The 24,553-nt window shown below is 50.1% G+C and overlaps 10 protein-coding genes across 10 annotated transcripts; 4 read left to right on the forward strand and 6 right to left on the reverse strand.

The window, feature by feature from the left end:
- Positions 1-565: 565 nt before the first annotated feature.
- PGRI_044150 (NAD(P)-dependent alcohol dehydrogenase) lies at positions 566-1,837 on the forward strand (the record flags this gene model as incomplete). Its single annotated transcript, XM_040792128.1, has 2 exons — positions 566-616; positions 665-1,837. The coding sequence occupies 2 exons, from the start codon at positions 566-568 to the stop codon at positions 1,835-1,837; spliced, it is 1,224 nt and encodes a 407-aa protein (XP_040649184.1).
- A 212-nt stretch (positions 1,838-2,049) lies between these two features.
- Positions 2,050-2,930, reverse strand: PGRI_044160 (SDR family NAD(P)-dependent oxidoreductase; the record flags this gene model as incomplete). Its single annotated transcript, XM_040792129.1, has 3 exons — positions 2,050-2,321; positions 2,375-2,805; positions 2,875-2,930. 3 exons carry the CDS (start codon positions 2,928-2,930, stop codon positions 2,050-2,052), a joined length of 759 nt encoding a protein of 252 aa, XP_040649185.1.
- A 209-nt stretch (positions 2,931-3,139) lies between these two features.
- Positions 3,140-5,623, reverse strand: PGRI_044170 (Transcription factor; the record flags this gene model as incomplete). The annotated part of the gene is made up of 6 exons (XM_040792130.1): positions 3,140-3,589; positions 3,644-3,677; positions 3,730-4,015; positions 4,080-5,371; positions 5,446-5,542; positions 5,611-5,623. The coding sequence occupies 6 exons, from the start codon at positions 5,621-5,623 to the stop codon at positions 3,140-3,142; spliced, it is 2,172 nt and encodes a 723-aa protein (XP_040649186.1).
- A 394-nt stretch (positions 5,624-6,017) lies between these two features.
- Positions 6,018-6,928, forward strand: PGRI_044180 (putative 2-deoxy-D-gluconate 3-dehydrogenase; the record flags this gene model as incomplete). Its single annotated transcript, XM_040792131.1, has 3 exons — positions 6,018-6,146; positions 6,195-6,410; positions 6,479-6,928. 3 exons carry the CDS (start codon positions 6,018-6,020, stop codon positions 6,926-6,928), a joined length of 795 nt encoding a protein of 264 aa, XP_040649187.1.
- A 1,176-nt stretch (positions 6,929-8,104) lies between these two features.
- PGRI_044190 (ferric reductase family protein) lies at positions 8,105-9,958 on the forward strand (the record flags this gene model as incomplete). The annotated part of the gene is made up of 1 exon (XM_040792132.1): positions 8,105-9,958. One exon carries the CDS (start codon positions 8,105-8,107, stop codon positions 9,956-9,958), a length of 1,854 nt encoding a protein of 617 aa, XP_040649188.1.
- Positions 9,959-10,476: 518 nt separating this feature from the next.
- PGRI_044200 (pleiotropic drug resistance family ABC transporter) lies at positions 10,477-14,988 on the reverse strand (the record flags this gene model as incomplete). The annotated part of the gene is made up of 1 exon (XM_040792133.1): positions 10,477-14,988. One exon carries the CDS (start codon positions 14,986-14,988, stop codon positions 10,477-10,479), a length of 4,512 nt encoding a protein of 1,503 aa, XP_040649189.1.
- Positions 14,989-16,169: 1,181 nt separating this feature from the next.
- PGRI_044210 (clathrin-mediated endocytosis regulator UBX3) lies at positions 16,170-17,791 on the reverse strand (the record flags this gene model as incomplete). The annotated part of the gene is made up of 2 exons (XM_040792134.1): positions 16,170-17,594; positions 17,657-17,791. 2 exons carry the CDS (start codon positions 17,789-17,791, stop codon positions 16,170-16,172), a joined length of 1,560 nt encoding a protein of 519 aa, XP_040649190.1.
- A 1,414-nt stretch (positions 17,792-19,205) lies between these two features.
- PGRI_044220 (PAN-complex poly(A)-binding subunit PAN3) lies at positions 19,206-21,023 on the forward strand (the record flags this gene model as incomplete). The annotated part of the gene is made up of 4 exons (XM_040792135.1): positions 19,206-19,523; positions 19,587-19,731; positions 19,786-19,941; positions 19,993-21,023. The coding sequence occupies 4 exons, from the start codon at positions 19,206-19,208 to the stop codon at positions 21,021-21,023; spliced, it is 1,650 nt and encodes a 549-aa protein (XP_040649191.1).
- Positions 21,024-21,259: 236 nt separating this feature from the next.
- PGRI_044230 (fasciclin domain-containing protein) lies at positions 21,260-22,874 on the reverse strand (the record flags this gene model as incomplete). Its single annotated transcript, XM_040792136.1, has 2 exons — positions 21,260-21,955; positions 22,026-22,874. 2 exons carry the CDS (start codon positions 22,872-22,874, stop codon positions 21,260-21,262), a joined length of 1,545 nt encoding a protein of 514 aa, XP_040649192.1.
- A 488-nt stretch (positions 22,875-23,362) lies between these two features.
- On the reverse strand, positions 23,363-24,402 carry PGRI_044240 (intradiol ring-cleavage dioxygenase; the record flags this gene model as incomplete). The annotated part of the gene is made up of 2 exons (XM_040792137.1): positions 23,363-23,633; positions 23,684-24,402. The coding sequence occupies 2 exons, from the start codon at positions 24,400-24,402 to the stop codon at positions 23,363-23,365; spliced, it is 990 nt and encodes a 329-aa protein (XP_040649193.1).
- Positions 24,403-24,553: the final 151 nt, after the last annotated feature.

The raw sequence follows: 24,553 nt of genomic DNA on the forward strand, positions 1-24,553 counted from the left end.
ATGTTAGATGCGGCAAATGATGTCAGCGGGGTTACTCTCACGTTTGCAATGTTCTTTCTATATCACAAGAGAAGGGAAAGCAATTCAAAGACTTGAGAATGAAGAGAAAGCAGAAACAAGATCCTAGGAAATCAAAAGAATTGGAGATTCCGAGCTCCCCGCTATCGTACCCCCATGTCGTGACGGGGGCTCCTCCGAAGGTGTCTTGTATGTCCGGAATATAGATATAGAATATAGATCACTGTGTAAGGTCAACCTGTATATATTTCTACTACGAATCCCATTTCTACATTTATCTTTTATTAAGTTATGCTTCATTCAACTTGTAAATTCCTAACTTGACCATTTACCCTTCAAAATACTACAAAAACATTGAATTCACCCCCACGTCGGGTATTGAAATCTCCCCTTTTGTCCAATAACCGACGACAAAGTGGAGTTGTTTTGTCTTTAGAGGGGCATCAACGGGCCGAGTTGAAATGCCGTCAGAGGACGGATTTCGTTTCCTACTTATGTTGTAGTTCAATCCTTCTGTTCTCTCACTATTCCCTATACTACACACATCATGGATACAACTAACGCGCTCGTTCTCCACGGCGCCAAAGACCTCCGCCTGGTAAGTAAACCCCGTACTATATACACAACCAGATTCTAACCCAACTAGGAACAACGCACCCTCCCCACACCATCTACAACAGAAGTCCAAGTCGCCATCCGGGCAACAGGAATCTGCGGCTCAGACCTCCACTACTACAGCCACGGGCGCAATGGCGACTTCGTCGTGCGGTCACCAATGTGTTTAGGCCATGAATCCGCCGGCACAGTAACAGCCACCGGCAGCTCCGTCTCGGCACTCAAAGTGGGCGACCGCGTCGCTCTGGAAGTCGGTCTCCCATGTCGCACCTGCGCACTCTGCAAACAAGGCCGCTACAATATCTGCAAAGCCATGCAATTCCGCAGCTCAGCAAAGAGCTTCCCCCACCTCGACGGCACGCTGATGGAGCGCACAAACCACCCTGCTGACATGTGCCATGCACTCCCCGACAGCGTGTCTGATGCAGGAGGTGCACTCGTCGAGCCGCTCGCTGTCACGCTGCATGCTGTGCGACGCTCACACCCGCCTAGCAAGGAGGAAGTTGCGCAGAACCGCGCTGCTGGGGAGGAGACAGCTGCGCTGGTCTTCGGCGCTGGTGCAATTGGTCTCCTGCTTGCTGGGGCGTTGGCTGCTAGTGAGAATTTCTCGGCGATTGTCGTTGCTGATATTGATGCGCGGAGACTGAAGATTGCTGAGGAGATGGGGATTGGTCTTAAGACTGCTCTTATTCCTAGGGCGGATACTCCTCCTCCTGCGAAGGATGCGCCTCATGCAGAGCAGACCGCGTATGCGCTGGAGAACGCGCAGAAGGTTGCGGCTACGTTGATTGAGGCTGTGGGTGCCAAGGATGGACTTACTGTTCCCGGATTCAGTCGTGTTTATGACTGTACCGGTGTGCCGGCTTGTGTGCAGGCTGGTATCTATGCTAGTGCGCCTGGTGGTGTGCTCGTGCAGATTGGGATGGGAAATCCTATCCAGACGCTGCCTGTTGGTGCGGCGGCGCTGCGCGAGGTGGATATCATTGGTGTGTTCCGTTATGATGGACATGCTTACCCTGCTGCTATTGCGCTGCTGGCGAGTGGCAAGTTGAAGAGTGTTGAGGAGAAGGTTGTTACGCATAGACTCACGCTGGAGGAGGGTGAGCGGGCGTTCACACTTGCTGGAAATGGAGTTGACGAGGAGGGGAACCCTGTTGTGAAGGTTATTATTGAGAGTCGACGACGCTCTAGTGGTTCTCTGTGAATGTGGCGATAGCGACGACGGTGATGATGATGAATTGTGTTTGAAAATACCCAGATTGTGACAATAGAGCAAAAGGATGGATATATATATGGGGATGAGGATTTATGAAATTGAATCTACAAGATTGAAATAACATGATAATAAATTGTAGGCGCAAAAGGCCAATCACTTCTTATACTATTCTTCCTAATATTCCAAGGTTGCCGGGTTGCTCATTTCAACCCTCCAGCCAACAAAAGGCTCTGGCCCGTCATGTATCCTGTTTTCACAAGCATAGTCACAACATTGGCTGTTTCCTCGGGGGTCCCGAGGCGACCGAGGGGAATACCAGCCGCTACCTCAGGGATAGCCGCAGCGTTAGGGATCATACCTGTGTCGCCAATCATGGCGGGTGCCACATCGTTAACACTGATATTGAATTCAGCCAGTCGGGTAGAAAGGTTCTTCATCATTCCGGTCAGACCACCCTTAGAGGCAGCGTAATCTGAAAAGAGATGGTCAGTTTGATATTCCCCGGAAAGAGAATGAATTACATACGACATCCATTGATTCCTCCGCCTTGAGCAGCAATCGAGGACATAAACACAATACGTCCCCAATTCTGGCTCTTCATGCGCTCGACCACCCCCTTAACGAGAATGAATGATGCACGCAGGTTGACGTTTATAGTATAATCGAACTCTTCGAGAGAGCAGTCCCAGATTTGCGGAAATCGCTTCCCGTATCCAGCGTTCGAGATCAGGATATCAGGTCGGTGACCATGCTCCTTGTCGATCTGCTGAAACATCGCCTCGATGTCGTCAGCGGAGCCGACATCCACTTTATGGATTGAGATGCGGAGCTTGTTATTAGCGTATTTGCTCTGTAGATCGGTTACCAGTGCGTTCATTGCGGTCAGGTTGGTCGCGTATGTTAGGGCGAGATGCACTCCATGTTGGGCAAGCTGGTGTGCACAGGCAGCTCCGATTCTACAAATTGGTTGTCAGTCTTCATTCTCAATTTTGGGGTAACATGAATGACTTTGGGCAAGAGCTTACCCTCCTGATGCACCGGTGATAAGCGCAAGTCGGCCCTGGATTTCGTTAAGTGACATGATGCGACAGGGTTGATGTGTGATAATATGCAACGATCAAGTGCAGAAGCTGACTCTCAAATCTCCAAGTTTGATCTGGCAAAGCCGAAGGAACTTGTCCTCGGTAACCCCTCGGAGACATCTCCGATGCCCCCCCGCATAGCCACCCCGCATCATTTGCCGTCTTGTAGTGTGGGGGTAGCACACGTATCACATGAATCCCTTCCTATTTAAAAGAGAAGGTTGCTGCTCATATCTCCCATCCAAGCAGATGGCTGCCAGGACTGCGACCGTGGCTCTCCAGATTGGTACATATCGGATCCATTCTGGAACGCATCTAATCCCAGCAAGCCATTTGAAATCTGGTCCCCAGATACATAATCGCCCACGGCCTCTAAATCTAGCCAGGAGAAGTCATTGGCAGGGCTGAACTGCATGTATCCCGGGTCTGCGACCGGGTTTGGGTTCGAGAGAGCTGTTTGCAGTGAGAAGTCACTGTTTTGCTGTGTCTCTGCAGATGAGGTCGATTTGGGCTTCCACAGAAGTTCTAGAAGGCGAGCGTATCGCGCCCCAACGTCGTCGGCACCGGCACTTGCTTGTTTGAGTACTTCGGTGGTTCTACCGACAAGGCCTTGGACTTTTGCTTCTTCTGACGGGACCATCATCCCGAAGGAACGAGCCTATGTATCGGTCAGATGATATGCAGGAAAGGAGGAATTCAACAGGAATATTACCTTGTAGAGGAAAACGGCAGAGTAGATGCCATACCTAAATCGCATGAGCTGTTTGCCTCGACATAGTACAACGAAAGGAAACTTACAAGTAGAAGCGGAGAGGCATGAAATGGAGATGCTTCTCAGGATCGACTAGATCCACAAGGATTGTCAAGTATGACTTGGCCGCATCAACAGATTCATAAATAAACCGCGAATCTTGCATCGAAGCGACATTCTTGAATGTCGATCGTAGATGCTCTCGCTGGCCTTGTAGGTCGGTTTTCGGTTTGGCTAGCGACTGTGAGATCGCAGCTTGGAACGCGAAAGCAGTTGTATACAGACGCAAGTACTCGTATGACAACTGCAGTGTTGCTCGCATAGGTGGTGAGCCTATAGATATGTTAGAACTACAACATAATTAGGAGCTCATGTAATCGAGCAGAGGCCAACTTACAGTCCAACGACCCCCAAAGTGACTTCCATCGCAGAATCGCCAGACGGAAGTCATCCACATATTTAACGTAGTCACCCATCAGCATCATCTGGTTACTAGTACGCATCCCCGAATACAAAACCTCATGAACATTCCCGTACAGCTGCGTAAGATCTAGCATAGCCTGAAAGATCTTCGCGTAGTCCTCCTCGCCCTCATTAACCGGCTGTAGCGACGGAAAATCCTGGCTGACAAGACCAGTCATGGGCCCCGGCCCACGAGACCAGAAAGCACGTCCAATGCGCACAGAAATCAATCGATCTGAGACATAACAGCTCGCCCATGCCAGCCGGCGACGAGCCTCACTCTCTTGATCACCATAAGGATCCCCACGGAAAGAAGTGCGATCCATGCCAATGAAATACCCCGAGCGTAACGCAAGCCCGACATGCATCCACGCTGCGCGGTCTTCTTCTCCGCGCCCAACGCGCTCAATCCGAGGCCGCAATCCCTGCGGCTCCCACTCGGCAAGTAATAAAAGCGCTTCGACCGCTTCAACATCACACTCCGCGCCCGCGGCAATGCCAGAAATCAGCTCATGCATGTATTTCGAGCAGTACTCGTGGATCTCGGGCTGGTCAACCAAGTCCTTGGAGGCGATTGTCAAGACCGCCGTGAGCAAGTGCTTCTCATTCGTGGCGAAGATGTCTAGGGCGGTGCGCGTAAAATACTTCCGCGGCACGAGGGGAAGATATTGATGGAAGTTCTCCGCATAGCGGGAGATCAGTTGCCATACCGTTTCTGGGTCTAAAGCGCACGATTGAACGATTCTATATGATTTGATGCCAGTGGTTGGGCTGCTGAAGTCTGGGACAACGCCGTTGCGCAGGCTGTTGTACACTGGGAATGGCGTCGGTTCCGACCGAACATGGTCGTTGCGGGGCACGGGAGTTGTCCCCGTGCCTTCTGTGGCGATGCCGGTCAAGCATTGCCAAGCGTCTGATGGATTACGCGGAACAGATGATATGGATGTATCATCTTCCTCGACAGATGTCGAGGCTGGTGCTGGTGGGTTAGGTGGCAAGAAGACTACTGGCCCAGGATAGGATGCCGATTGCACTCTATGGTTTTCAGAGTTGGTTGGGCTTGATGCTTCCGAATCCTTGCTTGGCGAGTGATTGGCAGGTGTAAAGTTCTTGATTTTGTTCTTTCGGATTCGACGACCTCCACGATTTGAGCCACCTAGTATGCATTCGCGGTTTTCGCGTACGCAGCGTTGACATGGTGGTTTGCCTGGGTTGCCGTTGGAGTCTCTGCATGCGATCAGCGCGGAACCAAGTATACTGCAGATCCGGGGAAAGTGAAGAAAGGAGAGAGAGAGACTTACAGATCACATCGAGACTTGCGCTGTCTGCAATGCAAGCAAGCTCGAGACACGCGTTTAGCGATATCGCGTCGTGAAGCTTCTGATTCTTCATCCATGGCTATAAAAACATTGAAAAGTACAAAATCAAAGTCGAAGTTCCCCACAAGGAAGTCCTCAGACCCTTACTCATCGCGTCCATGCTCTCTTGTGTGGGGGAACGGGGTTGATGCGCCAACGTTAAATTGATTTTTACCTGCTTTTTGCCTCTATAAAGGGGACTATATTTTCTTTCTTTTGAAAATTGGATGATATTAGAATAACTTGAACACTTATACTAAAATATTAGTGACTTAATTCTTCATCGCTATCTAATAGCTTCATATTTAAATGTAAAGGAAAAGAACTCAATTGCCGACGGCTAATGACATCGGCTATAGGTATTACCCGATCGGAGAAACCCCCGCGTTCTCCATTTTTGGTCGCTTTTGGTTATTTGGGGGGCTCCTCCCTTTTGTTCAAGTAATTCCTTTTTTTTTCTTTTTTATTCCTTTTCAAAGAAAGATTCTTGCCTCATATCCATATTTACCTTCACAATGACAGATGTAATGTCCCTTTTCTCCCTAAATGGGAAAACCGCCATCGTTACCGGTGGAACACGAGGCATTGGCCAAGCCATGGCTTTTGCACTGGCTGAGGCCGGTGCTGATATTATCTTGATTCAGGTGAGTCAGCCGGAAAGAGTTGGAGAGCACGTGCTGACATCTTAATAGAGAGACGATACCAATACATCAACCAAGGATGAGATCATTAATCGCCTGGGACGTAAGGCATGGATCCACGTTGCCGAACTCGGAGACCGGAAAGCTGTCAAAGGCATCATTCCCGCATTGACCAGCCAAGGCCTAAAGCCTGAGATTCTGGTGAACTGTGCAGGGATTCAACGGAGACACCCGGCGGAACAATTCCCGGATGAAGACTGGGACGAGGTGAGCCCACATATGAGACCCTAATATAATTGAAACACTATGAACTTACCGGTGGATATAATTTATAGGTTTTGGAAGTCAACCTTTCGTCGGTGTTCATTATGTGCCGAGAATTTGCCGCGTATCTACTGGCTCGCGATGCTTCTGAATTCCCACAGGGTCGTCGGGGCTCCATCATTAATGTTGCATCTCTGCTCACGTTCCAAGGTGGAATTACGGTCCCCGCATATGCGGCATCCAAGGGTGGCATTGGGCAGTTGACCAAAGCGCTCTCGAATGACTGGATCGCCAAGGGAATCAATGTTAACGCGATTGCACCTGGTTATATTGCTACTGATATGAACACCGCCCTTATCAATGATGCTGCTCGCAATGCTGGTATTATGGCACGCATTCCTGCTGGTCGATGGGGAAACCCTGATGATTTCAAGGGTGCCGTGGTGTATCTAGCTAGTCGGGCGAGCAATTATGTGTCTGGTGAAGTCCTCACAGTTGATGGTGGATGGATGGGACGATAAAGGTTGAATGACCATAGTACATAGTATATGATTTTGAATAAATTGCATATATATAACTACGATATACTCCGTATAATCTCCAAGAAATGGTTGATATCTCTTTTAGTACTCCGTACGGAGTCCTCCGTTGTATTTTGGTCCTTTTTAGTACTTTTATAGTCAGGTGGTCAAAGCGCAGTTCCAACCTGAAACTTCCAACAAAGCCAATGTCTGACCATCAAAGACTTCACATGTCGGTTGTTCGTCGGATGTCTACCGGAAAAATTAACAAGTCAATTAATGATGTTTCAGAGCTCCGAGATTCTCATCCAAAAGCGTCACGCCCAGAGTCGAACTAGGATCTGCAAGGATCATCAGCAAATCACCACTTCTGTCGAAAGGGGCCACTAGTCTACTTGAAAACACCGGCGTCACTTAGTGTCACTAGAGGAGTCACTTTGATAGGTTCTCGGCCATTTAAACGCCTTGAACACTTTCTCATCAAACCATAGGGGGCGATTTCGAGAAACATGATATGTCTATGCTTACTTTTCTCCTTCAAAACTCCGTCTTCAGGCCGATCTTTCTTTTTTCCATCTCTTCCATTCTCTTGGCTTTAAAGCAGTCGGCTGGTTTCGATTGAATACATTCGCTTTATAAACATATCCTTGGCTCTATATATCCTGGCCTTGACATTGTCCCTCATTTTTGACAAAACGTGCCCTCCCTTGCATTCCAGATACCTTGCCAAAAAGTGAGCTCTCTATTTTCGATTCTTGGTGACGCGCTAATTTCTCTAGAATTCCAAAAGGATCTGGTTATTTTGGTTGCTTTGTTGACTTCAACCTGGACATTCACATTGAAACAATCCTCATTGTCAACCTCAGCCACAATGTTCCCATTATTACACATTGTCTTTGTCTGATACAATCAAAGAGGGTCTCTACTATATCGACTCACTTTCGCCAACCCTGTCTATGATCTATTTCATCCGATCTACCATCTTCGATTTCGAATCCTCGCAAACATCCACATCCAGTCGATATCTGAATCTTCATATTTTGACCTGAGCTATTAGGCTTGAAACATAATCCAGATTGACATCTCGACTAAGGGGTTGTGCAACATCCAAAGCACAACCTTGCATGTGTTCTGCCCAGACGACATCTTTCCTTTTTCAATATCTGCGCCTCTTCAATGGCAACTCAACCACATACCGCGACACCAGGGTATGGGTCAAACGCCACATACATATATGAGTACTCAAGGGGATTGGGTGGCGTGGACGTACCTCGCGATGTGATCATCACTCGGATCATCTATGTTTCCCTGAGCGCGGTGGCATTCGCATTGTTCTGTGGCCGAATAGCCCAGATCAGCCATGCCTATCTACGCCAAATTACCGCATCTGGTGCAAACAAGCGCCAGCAGACCTTCTGGGCCCAGGAACAATCATCCTGGTGGTCAAACCTCAAGAAGCACATCCTATACGCCCCATTAGGAAAGAAGAGACACAACCGAGAATTACAACTCTCTTCCGCTGTCAATGTCGGCACCTTGCCCTCTCGACTGCAGACTATCTTGGTCGCACTATACTTCGCCAGCCAGGTCACATACTGCGTCTACCTGGACTATAGTGTCAACCACAAGGCAGCCCTAGTGGCCGAGCTGCGCGGCCGATCTGGGACGCTGGCTGTCCTCAACATGATCCCGCTCTTCCTCCTCGCTAGCCGAAACAACCCTTTGATCCCTCTCCTCCACATCAGCTTCGACACATACAACCTCCTCCACCGCTGGCTGGGCCGCATCGTCGTTATCGAATCAGTCGTACACACAATCGCATGGGCTGTCAACGCCGTTGACGAGGAAGACTTCACTCGCATGTTAGCCCGTCTACGCGAAACCCCCTTCTTCACCTGGGGCCTGGTAGGCACGGCCGCAATGGTTTTCCTTAGCCTGCACTCCCCCTCACCCATCCGCCACGCCTTCTACGAGACCTTCCTACACCTGCACCAGCTCGCCGCCGTTCTCGCCTTCCTCGGCGTATACCTGCACCTACAGATCGATAATCTCCCACAGCAAAGCTGGGCGCGAACGATCGCCGCAATCTGGATAGGCGACAGACTCGCACGCCTCTTCCGTCTCATCCACCTCAACTTCTCAATGTCTGGCACAACAACAATGGTCGTCCAAGCCCTCCCAGGCGAAGCCTGCCGCGTAACCTTCCACCTCCCAAAGCTCGTCCAAATCGAACCAGGCTGTCACGTCTTCGCCTACATCCCCAGCATATCCTGGTGGATGTCTCACCCTTTCTCGATAGCCTGGGCTGAACCCAGCACAAGCAACACAGCAACACTCCTCCCCAACTCAACCCAACCCTCAACGAAGGGCCCATACATCGACATAGAAAAACAATCCGATCTCCCTGCCAAACCAACAAAGCCGACAACCCAAGTCTCCCTCATAATAGGTGCCCAAAAGGGCATGACCCGCCGCCTCTACAACCTCGCAAACGCATCCCCCTCACAATCCCTCACCCTATCAGGCTTCATCGAAGGTCCCTACGGCTCGAATCCAACAAACCCCTCCAGTTACGGCACGACAGTCCTCTTCAGCGCCGGCGCAGGAATAACCCACCACCTCCTCCAAACCCACGCACTCGTCACACAAGCCGCACAGAACACCGCCGCAACGCGAAAGGTATACCTGATATGGTCCGTCCGCTCTACAGACCACCTCTCCTGGGTAAGCAGCTACATGGACCAGATCCTGCGACTGCCCAATCGACGGGATATCCTCGTTGTTAAACTTTTCGTCTCGAAGCCGCGTCGCGCCGCAGATATCGTTAGTCCTTCTGCGACGGTGCTTATGCATTCCGGTCGATGCAGGCCTGATGTTGTTCTTGATGAGATCTTGCCCGGCAGGACGGGTGCGACGCTTGTTAGTGTTTGTGGGCCTGGGGCTTTTGCAGATGAGGTTAGGTCTGCGGCTAGAGATAGGATTGGGAAGGGGGCTGTGGTTGATTTTGTTGAGGAGGCTTTTACGTGGTGAGATTTGGTCTCTCGGATTTATATGTTTTTGCTTTTCACTCCCTAAGGGGTTGCTTTTCTAGTTTTTGTTTAATATATTTTTTTTCTCTTGCTTCTGTGCTTTGCGGTTTGCGGACGCATATAACGATTAATGTTATAAGTGTATCATCACTGTCATAGCTTGTATCTCTAAATTTTTCCTCCAAATATGATGGTCTCTTTATTGAGTGAGAATCTTAGGGAATTTACCGTCTAAACTACTTCGATATGCACGAGATACTTGAATTAGAAATGACCAGTATGTAATTGAACAAGAGGCTCTATGCTAGTATATTTATTAGATAGGACATCCCCATCTGCAAGACCAAATGTAATATATAAACAGAAAAAAAAAGTGTGCAACAAGAGAAATGGAGGGATTAGAGATGGCGGTCTAATGCAGTCTTTTGGAGGAAGAAACAGTAGCGCTCGGAAGCCTGTTCAATTGAGCGGAGAAGAAAGAGAGAGTAAAAAAAGAAAAGAAAGGAGGGTGTGTATCAATCAAGCAGTCTTAGTCTTCTTGCTGCGTGTACCCTTGGGCACACGAGCAAGCCAGTAGATACCAACAGCGGCAGCGATATTGAAGAGGATATACACCCACATGAGGCCGAAGTTGCGCCACGCGTCGCTGTAGGAACTGCTCACGCCCAGGAGGAAAGTGTCGGTGCTGTCAACGGTGCAGAAAGAGCAGTCGCTAGTGGCGTTGGCATCCACGAGGTAACCACCACGGCCGACAGCGTTAGATGTCCCGACGATGAAATCGTGCATGTATTCGCCGCAGGTCTTGCCTGCCGTGGGCTCGAAGTGAAGCAACTCAATGTCCTCGCAGATGACTTTGGCACCAGATGTGCCGGTCGACAGCATTGCAGAGACTAGGTAGGTGAATGGCGAGACGCGGTACATAAAGATCCAGAAGCGGGGCATTGTCTGGGGGGTCGCGAGGACACCACAGAAGATCAGGCAAAGGGAGAAGAGCAGGTTAGCGAGATTGCCACCAGTTTCCGCGAGCTCAATGCCGGCAATCATCATGTGGGCGAAAGTGCAGGTGAAGAGCATGAAGGTCAGGATGAGGAGCCACATCAAGGCGCCGCGCTCGTGGAGGTCCTCAGAACTGGTGTTGCGTTCGAGTCCGATGGGGTAGTACCAGCAGAGGAAGATGAGGACGGACATGAGGGCGTTCCAGGGAAGTTCAACGGTGATATTTGCGGCCATAAAGGCTTGCCAAGAGTATGATTTTGAGGGGCGTTCACGGACTTCGTAGAGGGAGCGCTGGGTGACAAAGTGCGGCATAATTTGTTGCACCAAGTTTCCGAAGACTGTCATCAACATGAAGACACTGAACATCTGGTTCTGGAGACCTTGCATACTGTTGTGGGCGTGGAAGAAAGAGAAACCGACGTACAGCGCCGTCAAGGTGCAGAGCGCAATCTTGGAGTAGATATAGACGGGGGTTCGCCAGTACTGGCTAAAGACACGGACGAGACACTCCCAGAGTTGGACGCTGAACGGTGCAGCGAATTCGTTGAAGCCAGTTGGGTCGTTGTCGTTTGTGGCAACGGGCTTGAGAGAAAGGTTGGACTTGAGCTCAGCGAGGTGGTTGTGAACTGCCTGGCGCTCAGGGCTATCGCGCCACACGGCAGGCCAGTCGATCTCACTGTGGGTTCCGGGTGCAGCTCCAATAACCTCCAGCATCCACTCAGCCGGATTGGCCTCGGGAGACAGCTTGGGCGCACCATTTCGTTCAAAGTAGCTGGAAAGCGTAGAAGACTGCTCACCGATATCTCCGAAATAGACGGTCTTACCTCCCTTGGCGAGGAATAGGAGACGATCAAATCGCTGGAAGAGCATGGCAGAAGGCTGGTGAATAGTGCAGAGGATAGCCTGGCCGTGCTTAGTCAAGGTATCAATGAGATCCAAGATAGACCAAGATGTCTGACTGTCAAGACCGGAAGTGGGCTCGTCTAGGAACAGGAGCAGTTGCGGCTTGGCAGCCAGCTCAACACCAATAGTAAGACGCTTACGCTGTTCAACATTGAGACCTTCGCCGGGAACACCGACAATAGCATCCGCATAGTGTTCCATTCCAAGAAGCTTAATCACTTCCTCGACATAGTCGAGTTTCTCCTGGCGAGGAACGTGACGAGGTTGACGGAGAACAGCACTAAAGCGGAGAGCCTCACGCACGGTGGTAGTGTGGAGATGGAGATCCTGTTGCTGGACGTAGCCAGTCTTGCGCTGGAAAGACTGATCGCGAGGGCGACCATCAACCAACATTTCACCGGATACAACACCCATTGTCACGCGCGTGGCAAGGACATCTAGAAGAGTGGTTTTACCAGCTCCAGAAACACCCATAAGAGCAGTACAGGTCCCAGGCTTAACCCAGCCGTCAACGTGGTCAAGAATGCGACGCTCCTCTTTCTTGATGTTGATATCGTAACACACATCTTGCCATTGGAAAATAGCAGTTTGTCTCTGGATTGCGGCAGCGGTGGTTTGTTCGCCATCGGAGCTAGCGCCGTCCTTCTTCTCAGCAGCGGACACGGCTTGAGTCTGCTCGATGTCATCCTCGGAGTTGCTAGAGTGCTTAGGGGCGTAGCCGCGACGGAAAAGCAGAACCTCGCCCTTGGACTTTGCCTCGGAAATGTACTCGGTACCGACAAGGTAGACGCCCATGAAGAAGACCGTGAATCCAATCATGATTCCCAGGTTCCTCCACCTGTGACTGTTGGAGTACTGGAAGCTTTGAGTGTAGTAGTCCTCGCCTCTGATAAAGTTTTGGCCGGCCACGGCTCCTTTCTGCGAGCAGATCTTGCTGAAAGCCCCGACATCCGTGTAGGAGGGTCCCGCCGGGATAAACGACTTCTCTGGACAGGTGAAGTTGCGACCATGGAACTCGTTGACAATCAAAGTCTCGAAGCCATAAGCAATAGGGTCAATGTAGTTCATCCAGCGAGACCAACCAAGCATGTTGCGGGTTGGGATGGTGAAACCAGTGTAGATAATCAGACCGAGGATCAGGATGGCGGCAGGCACCAAAGCCTGAGACAGAGTGCGGGAGTAAGACGCGATGGTACGGAAAATCATGGACATGGTCATCGTGGTCATGAAAGAGAAGAGTAGGAAGGTGAAGAAGGCGCTGGGGGTTTGGCGAAGACCAGTCATGAAGTAGAGTGTGATATTGAAAGTGATGGCGTTGAGAATCTTGTACGGCATGTCACACAGCATTGAAGAGATCGCTTCGGCAAACGGATGATACATGGCGTAGCGAGCTTGCTTTTCGACAATAGGACGTTGCGCGTAAAGAGTCAGGATCTCCAGGGCACTGGAGAAAGAGTTGAGCAGGACAGAGAAGAAGAGAAGAGCACCACGAGAGTAGAAACTGGTCACGTCGTCAGGCATCTGGAAGAAAACCGAACCGATAATCAATGCCATGATAGTGTTTCCAATCAAGGCGGAGATAGTCAAACTGTAGTCGCCCTTCAAACGCTGGAAACCACGTGTCACACAGATTTGCACTTGTTCGACGACGGTTAGGGTGTATGGAGACTTGGCACGCTGCCCCTTGGACTGCATAGCCGTACGAGACTCGACGAACTTGCCCAGGGACTCGCCACCGATAGGGTACTGCGTATCGAATTCGGCGATTTCTCTCTGAAGCTCCTTGTACGCAGCGCTGTTTTTCCAAGCAACGGCGAACTCATCGGGGGTACGGGGAACCATGCCTTCAAAGCCAGGCTTAACGACTCGCTCAGCGGGGCTCGTAAGAGAGGTCAGGAAATCGGCGGTAGTCTGACGCTCGGGACAGTGGAAACCCATGTTGGTGAAAAATTCCTTGGCCTCAGTTGTGCGGCCGAAGTAGATTTGTCGGCCCTCGTACAGCACGGTAACTTTGTCGAAGACATCGTAGGCACTCTGGGATGCCTGGTAAATAGCAACCGCACAGGTGGTACCCGAGTACTTGGACATCAATCCCAATGTCTTACAGAACTCCAGGGCATTGGCACTGTCCAAACCACGGGTACTGTTATCCCAACATTGCAGAGGGCTCCCGCAGAGGGTGGCCTCGGCGATACTGACACGCTTCCGCTCACCACCGGAGACGCCACGGATGAAATCGTTACCGACCTGAGTGTTGATGGTGTGCGAAAGACCAAGCATGGCCATCACGACATCACGCATGTGCTCTGCATACTGATCGCGAGTGACTCCCGGCAAACGGTTGCGCGGGGTACGAGCCATAGCAGCAAACTTCAAAGTATCTCCCACAGAAAGCTGGGGGAAATGAACATCAGTTTCGGCAGTGTAGATGGCCTCACCGCGGAACTCATTTCGCATCTGCTTGTCGGAGATTCCTTGGTAGTTCATGTGAGAATTGTCATCCTTGAAAATACCGTTCATCTCTCCTGCAATGGTCTTCAAGAAAGTCGAACAGCCGGATCCAGGACGGCCGAGGACGACGAGCATCTCCCCGCTCTTAATGAGACCATCGAAGTTGCTGAGGATCTGAATCTTCTGCTTGCCAGTGCCGGTCATCTTGCGGAACAAGGCACCAATTTCCAGAACGGAGTTGGCCACATCCTTTTGGTAATCTGTGGGACTACCAAATCCGTGTACACTGAGGTTTTTGAACCCCAGACCAGCCTGGCGCTTCGGATAACGTTCTGGGTCGCGGGATTGGATAGCAAGAAGATTCTTCATCCAATCTCTGGCCTTGAAGTTTTCACTGTGAGGGTTCAGAGTTGAGTCCTCGTTGGTTTCGATGAATGGATTCTCTGCATTGTGGGTTGAGACAGAGAAGCGCGTTGACTGGCGGGTGAGCTGCTGGGCTAGGCGGGTAATCTCGACATCGTTGTATCCTTCGTTGCCAATTTCGCTCTTCTCATTAGCGGTGTCATCAGTGCTCACGCTAGCTGTGGGATCATGGCGGCGAGATTCCATGTGAGCAGCATGGGATTCCTGCACATCTTGAGTGCCGGTGACGTTGGAGTTCAATGTCCCTAGGAGCGACATGATGACCTTCCAACAAGGTCTCTGTCAGATAGGAGATGGGACTAATTAGACTAGAAAAGATGAATATAAGAAGTGATCACCATGTATTAGATTAAAAGGAAGAATTTGAAATAAGTATACAAGAAGAAAGGAAAAAGGGTGATATGAAGACCCGGACTCGGAAAGACTGTATCCTTTGCCCGAGAAAAATAAAACCGGGGACACCCGTTGAAACAAACACGGGGCGGAGCTGTAAGTTTCCGTGAATTTTTGTGTTTTGGATTTATTTTATGCCTCTAACTCTTTGGGGGGGGGGGCTTGCCAAGAACCTTGGAACATGGCGATGTCTCTTTAGGGTAACAATAGCCTTGAATTTTTCGATACGGTAGAAAGACGAATACAACATATGACTCTATGTTACTCCATATTACTCCATATTACTCCGTTCATGTACACATACTTTGGTCGGACCAATGAAGGAGTATATTTACATGTACATGTACATATACTCTTTACCATGTTTATCCACACGTGTTTAAAGTCAAAAAAAGGGTTCCAGAAGGGTCCGGGAGTGACACTTTCCGTTCCACATGGCCCCCTCGGATGTCCGGGTATGGTCTATCCGAGCTGACTCAGCTGGGAGCTCAGGGCTGGAGACCACAGAGCTCCCCATTTCAACGCTAAATCGCGTATAAAGTGGACCTCGGGACTTTTCAAGGAAATCTTATCCATCTACTCCGTATTCCGTTGGTAAATATGTTATATAGACCTAGGTGGAACCCCCTTAACCCCTGGTATCTACACGTACGAACTAGTACGGAGTACGGACCAAATACTTTCGTCCGTATTTCATCCGAGTCATAATCTTGGGGGTCTCTGAAATTCCTGATTCTCACTGTCAGATTAGGTGCCTCGACCTCCCTTGGGGCTGATATGCAGATGGTCCGTGTCCTAGGCGTCAGCAATCATATTTACGCCATGCCATAATTGGAATAATCCCGTTCGGTTAAGCAGGCAATTCAAATCTGTAAATCAGCCACGTAGGGAAATGTGAGATATCAAATCATAATCATCTACATTGTACATTGGATATTGTAAAAAATAAAAAAAAAAAAAAAATAAAACAGAGCGGTGTGTCAATCGTTGTTTCCCAACATTTGAACCCACAAAAGCAACATTCTAATCATGGAAGCCAGTCATATTCAAGAAATGTCGGTCACAGCCTCGTCATCCGTGTCTTCATCCTCGATCAATTCCACCAACAGATTGCCACCACGGCCAATCTTCTCTCTGATTGACCCTCCCTCATCAACGGGATACACCACTCGAGGCATCGGTGAGACTAATCGAAATCCGTATTGGTGCACAAACCCCTCTGGTTCACTTGTCACAGGCCGCTCCGTATCCTGCTCTTGTAAGACTTCGTGGCACTCAACCACTGCGTAGATTTCTTCAATGTCCGCATCGGGTGCAAACTTGCGCATGATACGACCGCCCGATGGGAGCCGCACGCTAATACGAACGGCATCCTTGACCTCTGGTCCGGGCTCCGCGCTAAGCGATTGTCCGCGCCAAAGCTTCCATTGAGCGAGATTGCGGCGCCGTTGCTCCTCTGCCGCCTGTCGGCCAGCGGCTTCCTGTTCTTCGCGTTGGCGTTCCATCTCCGCTTCCCGGCGCTGGCGCGTCCGTTCACGGTCGATCGCCAGAGACCGCTCGTAGGCCGAATCTTGCTCTTGGCGGAGGCTGCGCGAGGCTTGTTGCTCCGCGCGGGAAGATCGGAGTCGCTCTAAGGGCTCGCTATTAGCTGTCACGACTGCCCGGAGCTTGTTCACCATCTCGGATGGCGTAGTGAGGCCTGCGATCCGTCCTACGACAGACATGGCAGTTGACGAAACATTCGGAGTATGGACGATGACCGCTGCGAATGGAAACTTGGTGCATTTCAATGAGTTGGCGACTTGGTATGCCTCGGAATCTCGCACATTGCCACCCCACACCAGAAGGCTGTTCTGGGAGTCGTTGACGAATTCCACTACCTCAGGTGCCAGCAAGGTATCATGGACCCAGCTGTTAGTATCGTCATGCTCTGGAGATAAGAGAATGACCAGGAGGTACTTCAGGTCGCGATGGGCTTTCTCTAGAGCCATGTTGTATCCGTTCTCTAGGAACGGAATCGGGTTAGATTCATACTCTTCCTCGAACTCGCGGATAAAGCGAGCGGCAGTGTCCTTGGGACCGAGGGGTCGACGGCCAGTGGTATTCCGTCGAGCGCCTTGCAGCGCCGGGTTCGCCGTCCTGTTGAACAAGCGTGGCAAGAAAGGGAAGAGGACCCCAAAAAGGCGGAATGAACTGCAGAGGAGTCGATAGACCAGATTAAATGGACTGAGCAATAGACTAAGAATAAATGGAGGTCGGTAGATATGCTGATCTCCTGATTGTGTGTCAACCCGCGGAGCTGGATCTGTAGCTGTGGCACGAGTAACTTGCGACAAGTGTTCGTTCAAGTCATCGGTCATTAAATTCTGGGTTCGGCGGTTGGGTTGTGGTGGAGGCGGGTGATCCATCGCAGCGCGGGCTTCTTCAAGGGGATCCGGGCCTTCCCCATCAAAGAACTTGGATATAGCGATCTTTCATGCGGGGATCAGTCAAGTTCGTACGCTTGGCGAGAAGACGGAGAAGATAAACCAACCTGCACATTCCATTGTGACCGACGCAGCAGGGGAATTGCCTCTGAAGGTTCCTGGCTAGTAACAGCCATGTACATTTCTAGCGCAGACTTCTCGCTATCGGAAAGCTGATCCAGGTCAACCTCCGGTTGTGACATCTTGCTGGTGAAGGACCGTAGGCCATAAACTCAGGGATAGGGGTGATGTCAAAATATATAAAAATGAATAGCCATGAATTGAAGAGTCATGTAAATGTGTTCATTCACTACGTGCACAAATTTCACGTAGAATGCTAAGAAGATGTTGGAGCTCAAGTGGCCTCAAAGGTGAAGCTCATTGATGTTCTGACCGCCTGGTCCGTGCGCATATCCCCCTTCACTCGGCTTCGTTTCTCGCCCCGCGTCTTTATTTTCATCAGTTCTGTCGCTCTCAGTTGTTCCTTGGGATGAGAGACGGCTTTGGTCTTATCCTTATACACCATTCATGCTTATTGTTATCGGCTGAGATACCGCCCGACGTCCGTGGGCTCTCCCGGAATTGACCCGCCAATCGCCAAACGCGTGGATCACAGTGACTTGAATTCATACAGGATCAAAGCAAGGGAATGCGGTTTTCACCCAGTAGCATCCTTTGTTCCCTACCGAGTCTGGTTTCAATGGGGATCTTTTTGCGCTGATCCGCACCATCAAGTGGGTATCAGCCAGATATCATGGCGTCTACCGGAAAGCCTCCATTGGAGGATGCTCGTCGGACGACAGGATCACCGAAAATGAAGAGCCGTGGTGAGTGTGTTTGAAGAGCCTGGCGTTTCGCTTCCATTCAGCTCTGAAATGGACAAGCTGGAGATGAATGTCGAATCTGAGACAGACAGTGTTGCTGACAACAATGAATTTGCTTGATAGAGAATGCGAAAGACACATTGTGTCGCAACGTGACCATCTATGGTCGATGCCGCTATGAAGATAAAGGTATTGGCAAACCTTGATCACAGCCAGGGTGGTGAAGCTGATTTGGAACTCTTGTATCCAGGTTGTGCTTTCAATCATGACCCGTCGAAGCTCAATGCAAACCAGTCGGACAGGTGCGATGCAAACTTGGTCTTTAGACGAAAAAAAACTGGACGAACTGACAAGGACTGTCTCGTTTGATAGCAAAAAAAGGTTCAATGTCGACTCTCCTAGCTTTACCCCATCCTTGCTGTCTGGGAATGGGGTCTCAGCACCGAAAAAGTCCACCGCTATATCTCCTAAAGCTGCCAGTGCAGCTCCTTTCCAACCTCGAACAACATCATCACGTATGTGCTCTGTGGAGGCAGGAAGAGGGTTACAAAGGAAGCCACTGACAAGTGAAAAAGGTTCCAACACGAGTACACCAACAACGCGGTCAGAAGCTGTACAAGACTGGGCAGTAGCTGATGTACAGGAATTTGTTCCCCAAGGCTTCGAGCACGTGGTCAGTCGTCCCTTCCCTATTTTGATGTCCTTGCCCTCGTGTTGCTTCTTCTTTCTTGAAATCATCCCATTCTCTTCACTCTAGCTGCATCATTATCATAATCTCATCTCTATCATCACGATGGTTCAGGGTGGCGATGAATGTGTCGATGGCAAGTTGCCTGCCCTGGCAGAGGACTTTGATCCTATGCCTGAGCATGATCGCCTCCCGTACCTCACCTCGCGTATGAACCTTGGCGCTGACGTTCCCCAGACACCTCTTCAGGGCAATGGAAATGGAGGTATCACCCCCACGGGTGCATTTGATCCTTTTGTGACTACCCCAGCTCCCATGACTCCTGGTGCCGTTGGTCCTGTTTCTGCCAATCCTTATTCCCACGACCCTACTGGCGCGATGGGAGGCGCCTTCTTTGCAAACCAGACTGGATTCCAGCAGCCGGTACGTTGGTATCCAATGGTAACACCTCTTTGTTGCTTTGCATGAACTCTAATCGCCCAATAGATTCAGTACCATCTTTATGCCCCAATTGGCCCTCACAGCCAGAACACTTTGGGATACCAGCGCAACGTGCATGATCTCTTTATCCCTAACGACTTGCGCGAAGAACTGCAGAAGAAATCCGCAGCTACTCTGCAAACTCTCCCTAGTATGTTGGATCGCAATTGACAATAATCTGTACTCAAGCTGACGGACTTTGAAGACACTCAACTTCCTGCCCAGGTGGACTATTTCCACTCCCTTGTCCCCTTGGATCTCAGTCATCAGAAGAATGCTGCGACCTTCGGCTATCCAAGCTGGATCTACAAAGCTCAGTCTAGCAAAGATGGCACCTTTTATGCTCTTCGCAGACTTGAGGGTATGACAATCTCCAATCTTTTTTTTCGTTGCTTCAGACTAATTCTCATAGGTTTCCGCTTGACCAATGAAAAGGCTATTCGTTCTGTGCAAGCCTGGAAGCGCGTCTGCAATGCCAGTGTGGTGACTATTCACGACGCGTTCACCAGCCGCAGCTTCCAAGACAGCTCTTTGATTTTTGTGACCGACTATCACCCACTGTCCAAGACACTTGCAGACCAACATTTGAGTGCTGCAACCGGGCGCTACCCAAGCCGTCCCAATTCCCCTATCCCTGAGCAAATCCTCTGGGGATACATGACCCAGATTGCCAATGGGCTCAAAGCAATTCATGCTAGTGGTCTTGCCGCCCGAGTGCTCGAGCCTAGCAAGGTCTTGATTACTGCCAAGACCCGGATTCGCATCAACGCCTGTGCTATTCTTGACGTGGTGCAGTTCGATACCCAGCGCACCATGGCTGACCTCCAGCGACAAGATCTGGTGAACTTTGGCCAAATGATTGTCACCCTTGGTGCCAATTCGCCCGCTCTCGTCCACAACCCAACTAAAGCTATGGAGCATTTCACTCGCGCTTACAGCCCTCAGTTGAAGAACTCCGTGTTCTGGCTGTTGAATGGGATGCAGAAGGATCAGGAGCGAACCATCGACACTTTTATCACCGGGATTTCATCTCAGCTGATGTCAACTTTTGATTCGGCACTCCACCTGGATGATCAGCTGACCTCTGATCTCGGCCGTGAGCTGGAAAATGGACGACTTGTTCGCATGTTCGCCAAACTCGGGCTCATCAATGAACGTCCTGAATACGAACTTGACCAGCGCTGGTCGGAGAGCGGAGAACGCTACTTCTTGAAGCTTTTCCGCGATTACGTCTTCCACTCGGTGGATAGCCAAGGCGACGCGGTGACTGATCTTGCCCATATTATCACTTGTATGAACAAGCTTGATGCGGGAAGTGAAGAAAAGATCCATTTGGTCAGTCGCGATGAGCAGAGCTGCTTCATTGTCAGCTACAAGGAGGTCAAGAAAGCTCTTGAGTCTTCCTTCCAGGCTCTGTCGAAGCCGGCTAGACGAATGCACTAGTCGAAAGATTTTACATTGCAGTTATGGTTTCTGCTTGCTCGCTTTACTGCTTTTGGCCACCTAATTGATGCTATCTCTGGAATTTGGCAGGCTGTCAACTAGAGGCATTCGGGGGGGTTAACTCAAGGGTTACATCTTGTTCTTTATTTTGCAAGCACCGATCTCGCTCACCACTATGAACAAACATAGGAATGGAAATTTTCAAATTGCTTCTCTTCATCGTAGGCCTGTAGGCGTCACAGTTCACCTCGAGTCACCCCATAGACACAACCATCCAACCTCTCCACAAGGTCCTCAATCATCAGTTCTCCGTATTCGCTTTCAAACATAACGTTGTCCTGAATCTTCCTCGGTGGAACCAAGACTCGGTCCAAAACATGCACCACCCCGTCGCTTGCCAACAAATCCAATCGTCCAACCCTACCGAACCCATTAACCCTCATATCAACCTCACCAAATCCCCTCTTAACATCAATCTCCAGATGCCTCTCCTTCAACAAAGTCAGAAGCCGCACATTGGCAGAGTCTTCCTCTGGCCCACCCACACACTCACCCTCATGCTCATGCCCATGTCCGTTCCCATGGCTAGAGAATAATCCATGGGCCTTCCCATTACGACTATACAACATATCCGAGTACAGCGTGCGATTAGGCACAATATGATACTGCATCAACGCACGCAAACACCCTTCACCCTTTTCTGAAAATAGAAATCGATTAACATGCTCACCAAGCCGTCTAAAGGCAGCGTTCGTAGGCACGAATGTCGTGCCGCCCTGTCGCTGAGCCGGGTCAAGGCTATAGGCGAATTTAGTGCGTGCTAGCGCCATCGTGAAGGTATTGAAGTGCGCTGCGTGATGAAGCATTGTGCGTGTCTCCGGTGGTGGATGCAGGGGACTGGTTATTATGTGAATTATGCCGTTTTTGGTTTTCTTGAGGGTGAGGTTAGTATACACCACACATGATATGATGTGTGGATGGAGGGATATTGGTTTTATTTACCATATCAGCTCCCACAACCCTACTCCTGCGATTCAACATCACTCCATCGCGATGCTCTCGGACAACAATCCTCTGTGGCAGCTGCGATTCCAGAGCCGGCTCTTTCAACTTCGTTGGTAACGTCTGGTGGCCCGCGATATGGTGGATGGACAATCGACCAGGTAGGATATGATACCGTAGCAAGCTGGAGATGAACTTGGGATTGAGGCCATTTCGCCCTCGTGAAAGTCCTTCCAGAGCATGGTTCGTCAGCGCGAAGAAGGTGTGATTTGCTGTCGTGCTGTTAAGAATCTCGATTAGGTCTTTATTGCCAGCGAGGAGGTCGGCTAGTCGTGATGTATGCTCGCTTTCTTTGATGAGCTCCCATGTTGTTTTGTCTTCACGGCAGAGCGGACCTGGGCAGGCGTCGATTCGTCGGTATCTGTCTTCGCCATTATCTCCATGTCCAGGCCATCCTCCGTGTCCCGGTTTTCTTCCATGCCCGGGGCATTCGCATTCGTCGTCTCCAGGCCATCTCCCGTGCGGATCTTCCTCATATCCTGGCCAATCGCCATGCCCAGGACAGTCGTCATCAGGCCAGCCTCCATGTCTTCCCCATCCCCCATGTTCGGGCCAGCCACCGTGCTCGGGGCATTCATCGCCATCATGCCAGCCCCCACCTCTTCCCCGTTCTCTATGTTTATCCGGAGAGATACCCAGCAGGCTCATCTCAACATCTACTTTGGACACCTGATCATTCGGGGCCGGGCGAGGCTCAGAAATTATCTCCGTAAGGATGTTCTCATCGGGAATGACAAAGGCCGAGGCCAATGGGGCTGCCACAGACAAAAATAGGTAAATGGAACGCATAATGCCGATACGAGGAAATCGGAGCCAAATGCAGATGTCCGATCAAGGTATGGTGATATGTCTATATAACAAGACGCAATTTAATACCCCCTCAATTGCCTTGATTTCTGGTTGTACCAATGCCTAAACCACGTCGGATGGCCTGGATGAAAACTGTTCAGCCCTCGCTGGTCCGATCGTCGCACCATGCACAGACTCGAGAGACACAACTTGAATGAATAAGAGCACCAGTCATCGCTGAACACATGTTACATATTCCCATCAAGGCTGAAATAAACGGAATACAGACATGGAGTCATATTTGGCAGTCTCAGTTCCGGTGCTTGCTTCCGTTGAGATCTTGCACTCACATACAATTCTAATCACTGCTATGCAACGAAAAGCGGACGGTATTAGAAGAAAAGATAATAGTTCAACCTTCCTAGCCAATCTTGTACAGATATGCACCAAATGATATTTCTCGCGTGCACTTTTTCTTTTCGTAAAATTTAATCCAGGTCCGGCACAGGCAGCCCATTGACAATCTTGACTTTCCGGCCTAACTTGTCCAGTGCAACCTTGGAGTTGTACTCTCTCAACTTGCTCGTCTCTTCATCAGACACAAGCACAAAGTCATAAGTGAGGAGAGCATGGCCCTCGGGGACGTTATATTTCTTAGCGACCTCAGCGTCAGCCTTGCCAATGTCCACAGTCAAAGAATCCTTAACGCCAAAGACTGCATCGGATGTTTCATAAGGGTCATTGCGGAGATAGAGAGCACTGAGAGTAAGATTAGCATAACATTCAAAGTCGAAAACAATAGAACATACGTAATCAAGTGATCATAACCCTCCTTCTCGAACATAAAGTGCATATGCGAAGGACGATACGGATGACGATGCAACTTCTTCAACAACTTCCCAACAGGCCCATCATGAGGAATGGGATACGGCACAGGCGTAATAGCCTTAAACCAAAACAAGCCCTCGTTATCAGACCGCATAACACATCTCCCATCCGGACTCTCCCTACCCGCATACTGGACATCATAATGACCCGTAGAATCCGTCTCCCAGATATCAATCTTAACATCGGAGACAGGATTCCCATTCAAATCACGCAGTGTACAAACAACCAACAAGGGCTCGCCTTTGGGATCATGCGACATGGAATCACCGGCGGGCATTTCCTCCGCGTCGTGCGTGTGGAATGGACCCAGCACGGTTCCCTCTGTGGATCCCTTGGGTTTGGGGTGATCGATTGAGTCGACGAGGATGGATAGACCTAGGACGTCGGACAGCAGGATGTATTCCTGTCGGACTTCTGTGCAGGTCTGGCCGACTTCGGTTAGGAAGCGGAGGCCGGTCATCCATTCTTCGCTGCTGAGACGGGTTTCCCGGGCGAAGTCGTGGAGGTGAGTTACTAGTCGTTCGAGGATGTATTTCATGCGCTCATCTTCACAGAGGCTGTTGATTGTTATTACATTGTCGGTGATGTTGTCGACAGTTTGGTCTTTCATTGGGGGGATTTTGACTTGGGAAGGGTCCATGATGAGTTATATTTGAGAAATAAATAGTTTAAGAGCTAGAATCTGGGGGTTATATTATATGTTATATTATATGTAATGGTGGGGGGTTGTAGTAGAGAAGATGGGACATCCCGCAAAGTCCCCGCAAGTGGACTTATAGACGGTAGTTCTA

This window comes from Penicillium griseofulvum (genome assembly GCF_001561935.1).
Source record: "Penicillium griseofulvum strain PG3 chromosome Unknown contig_90, whole genome shotgun sequence".
Classification (NCBI taxonomy): domain Eukaryota; kingdom Fungi; phylum Ascomycota; class Eurotiomycetes; order Eurotiales; family Aspergillaceae; genus Penicillium; species Penicillium griseofulvum.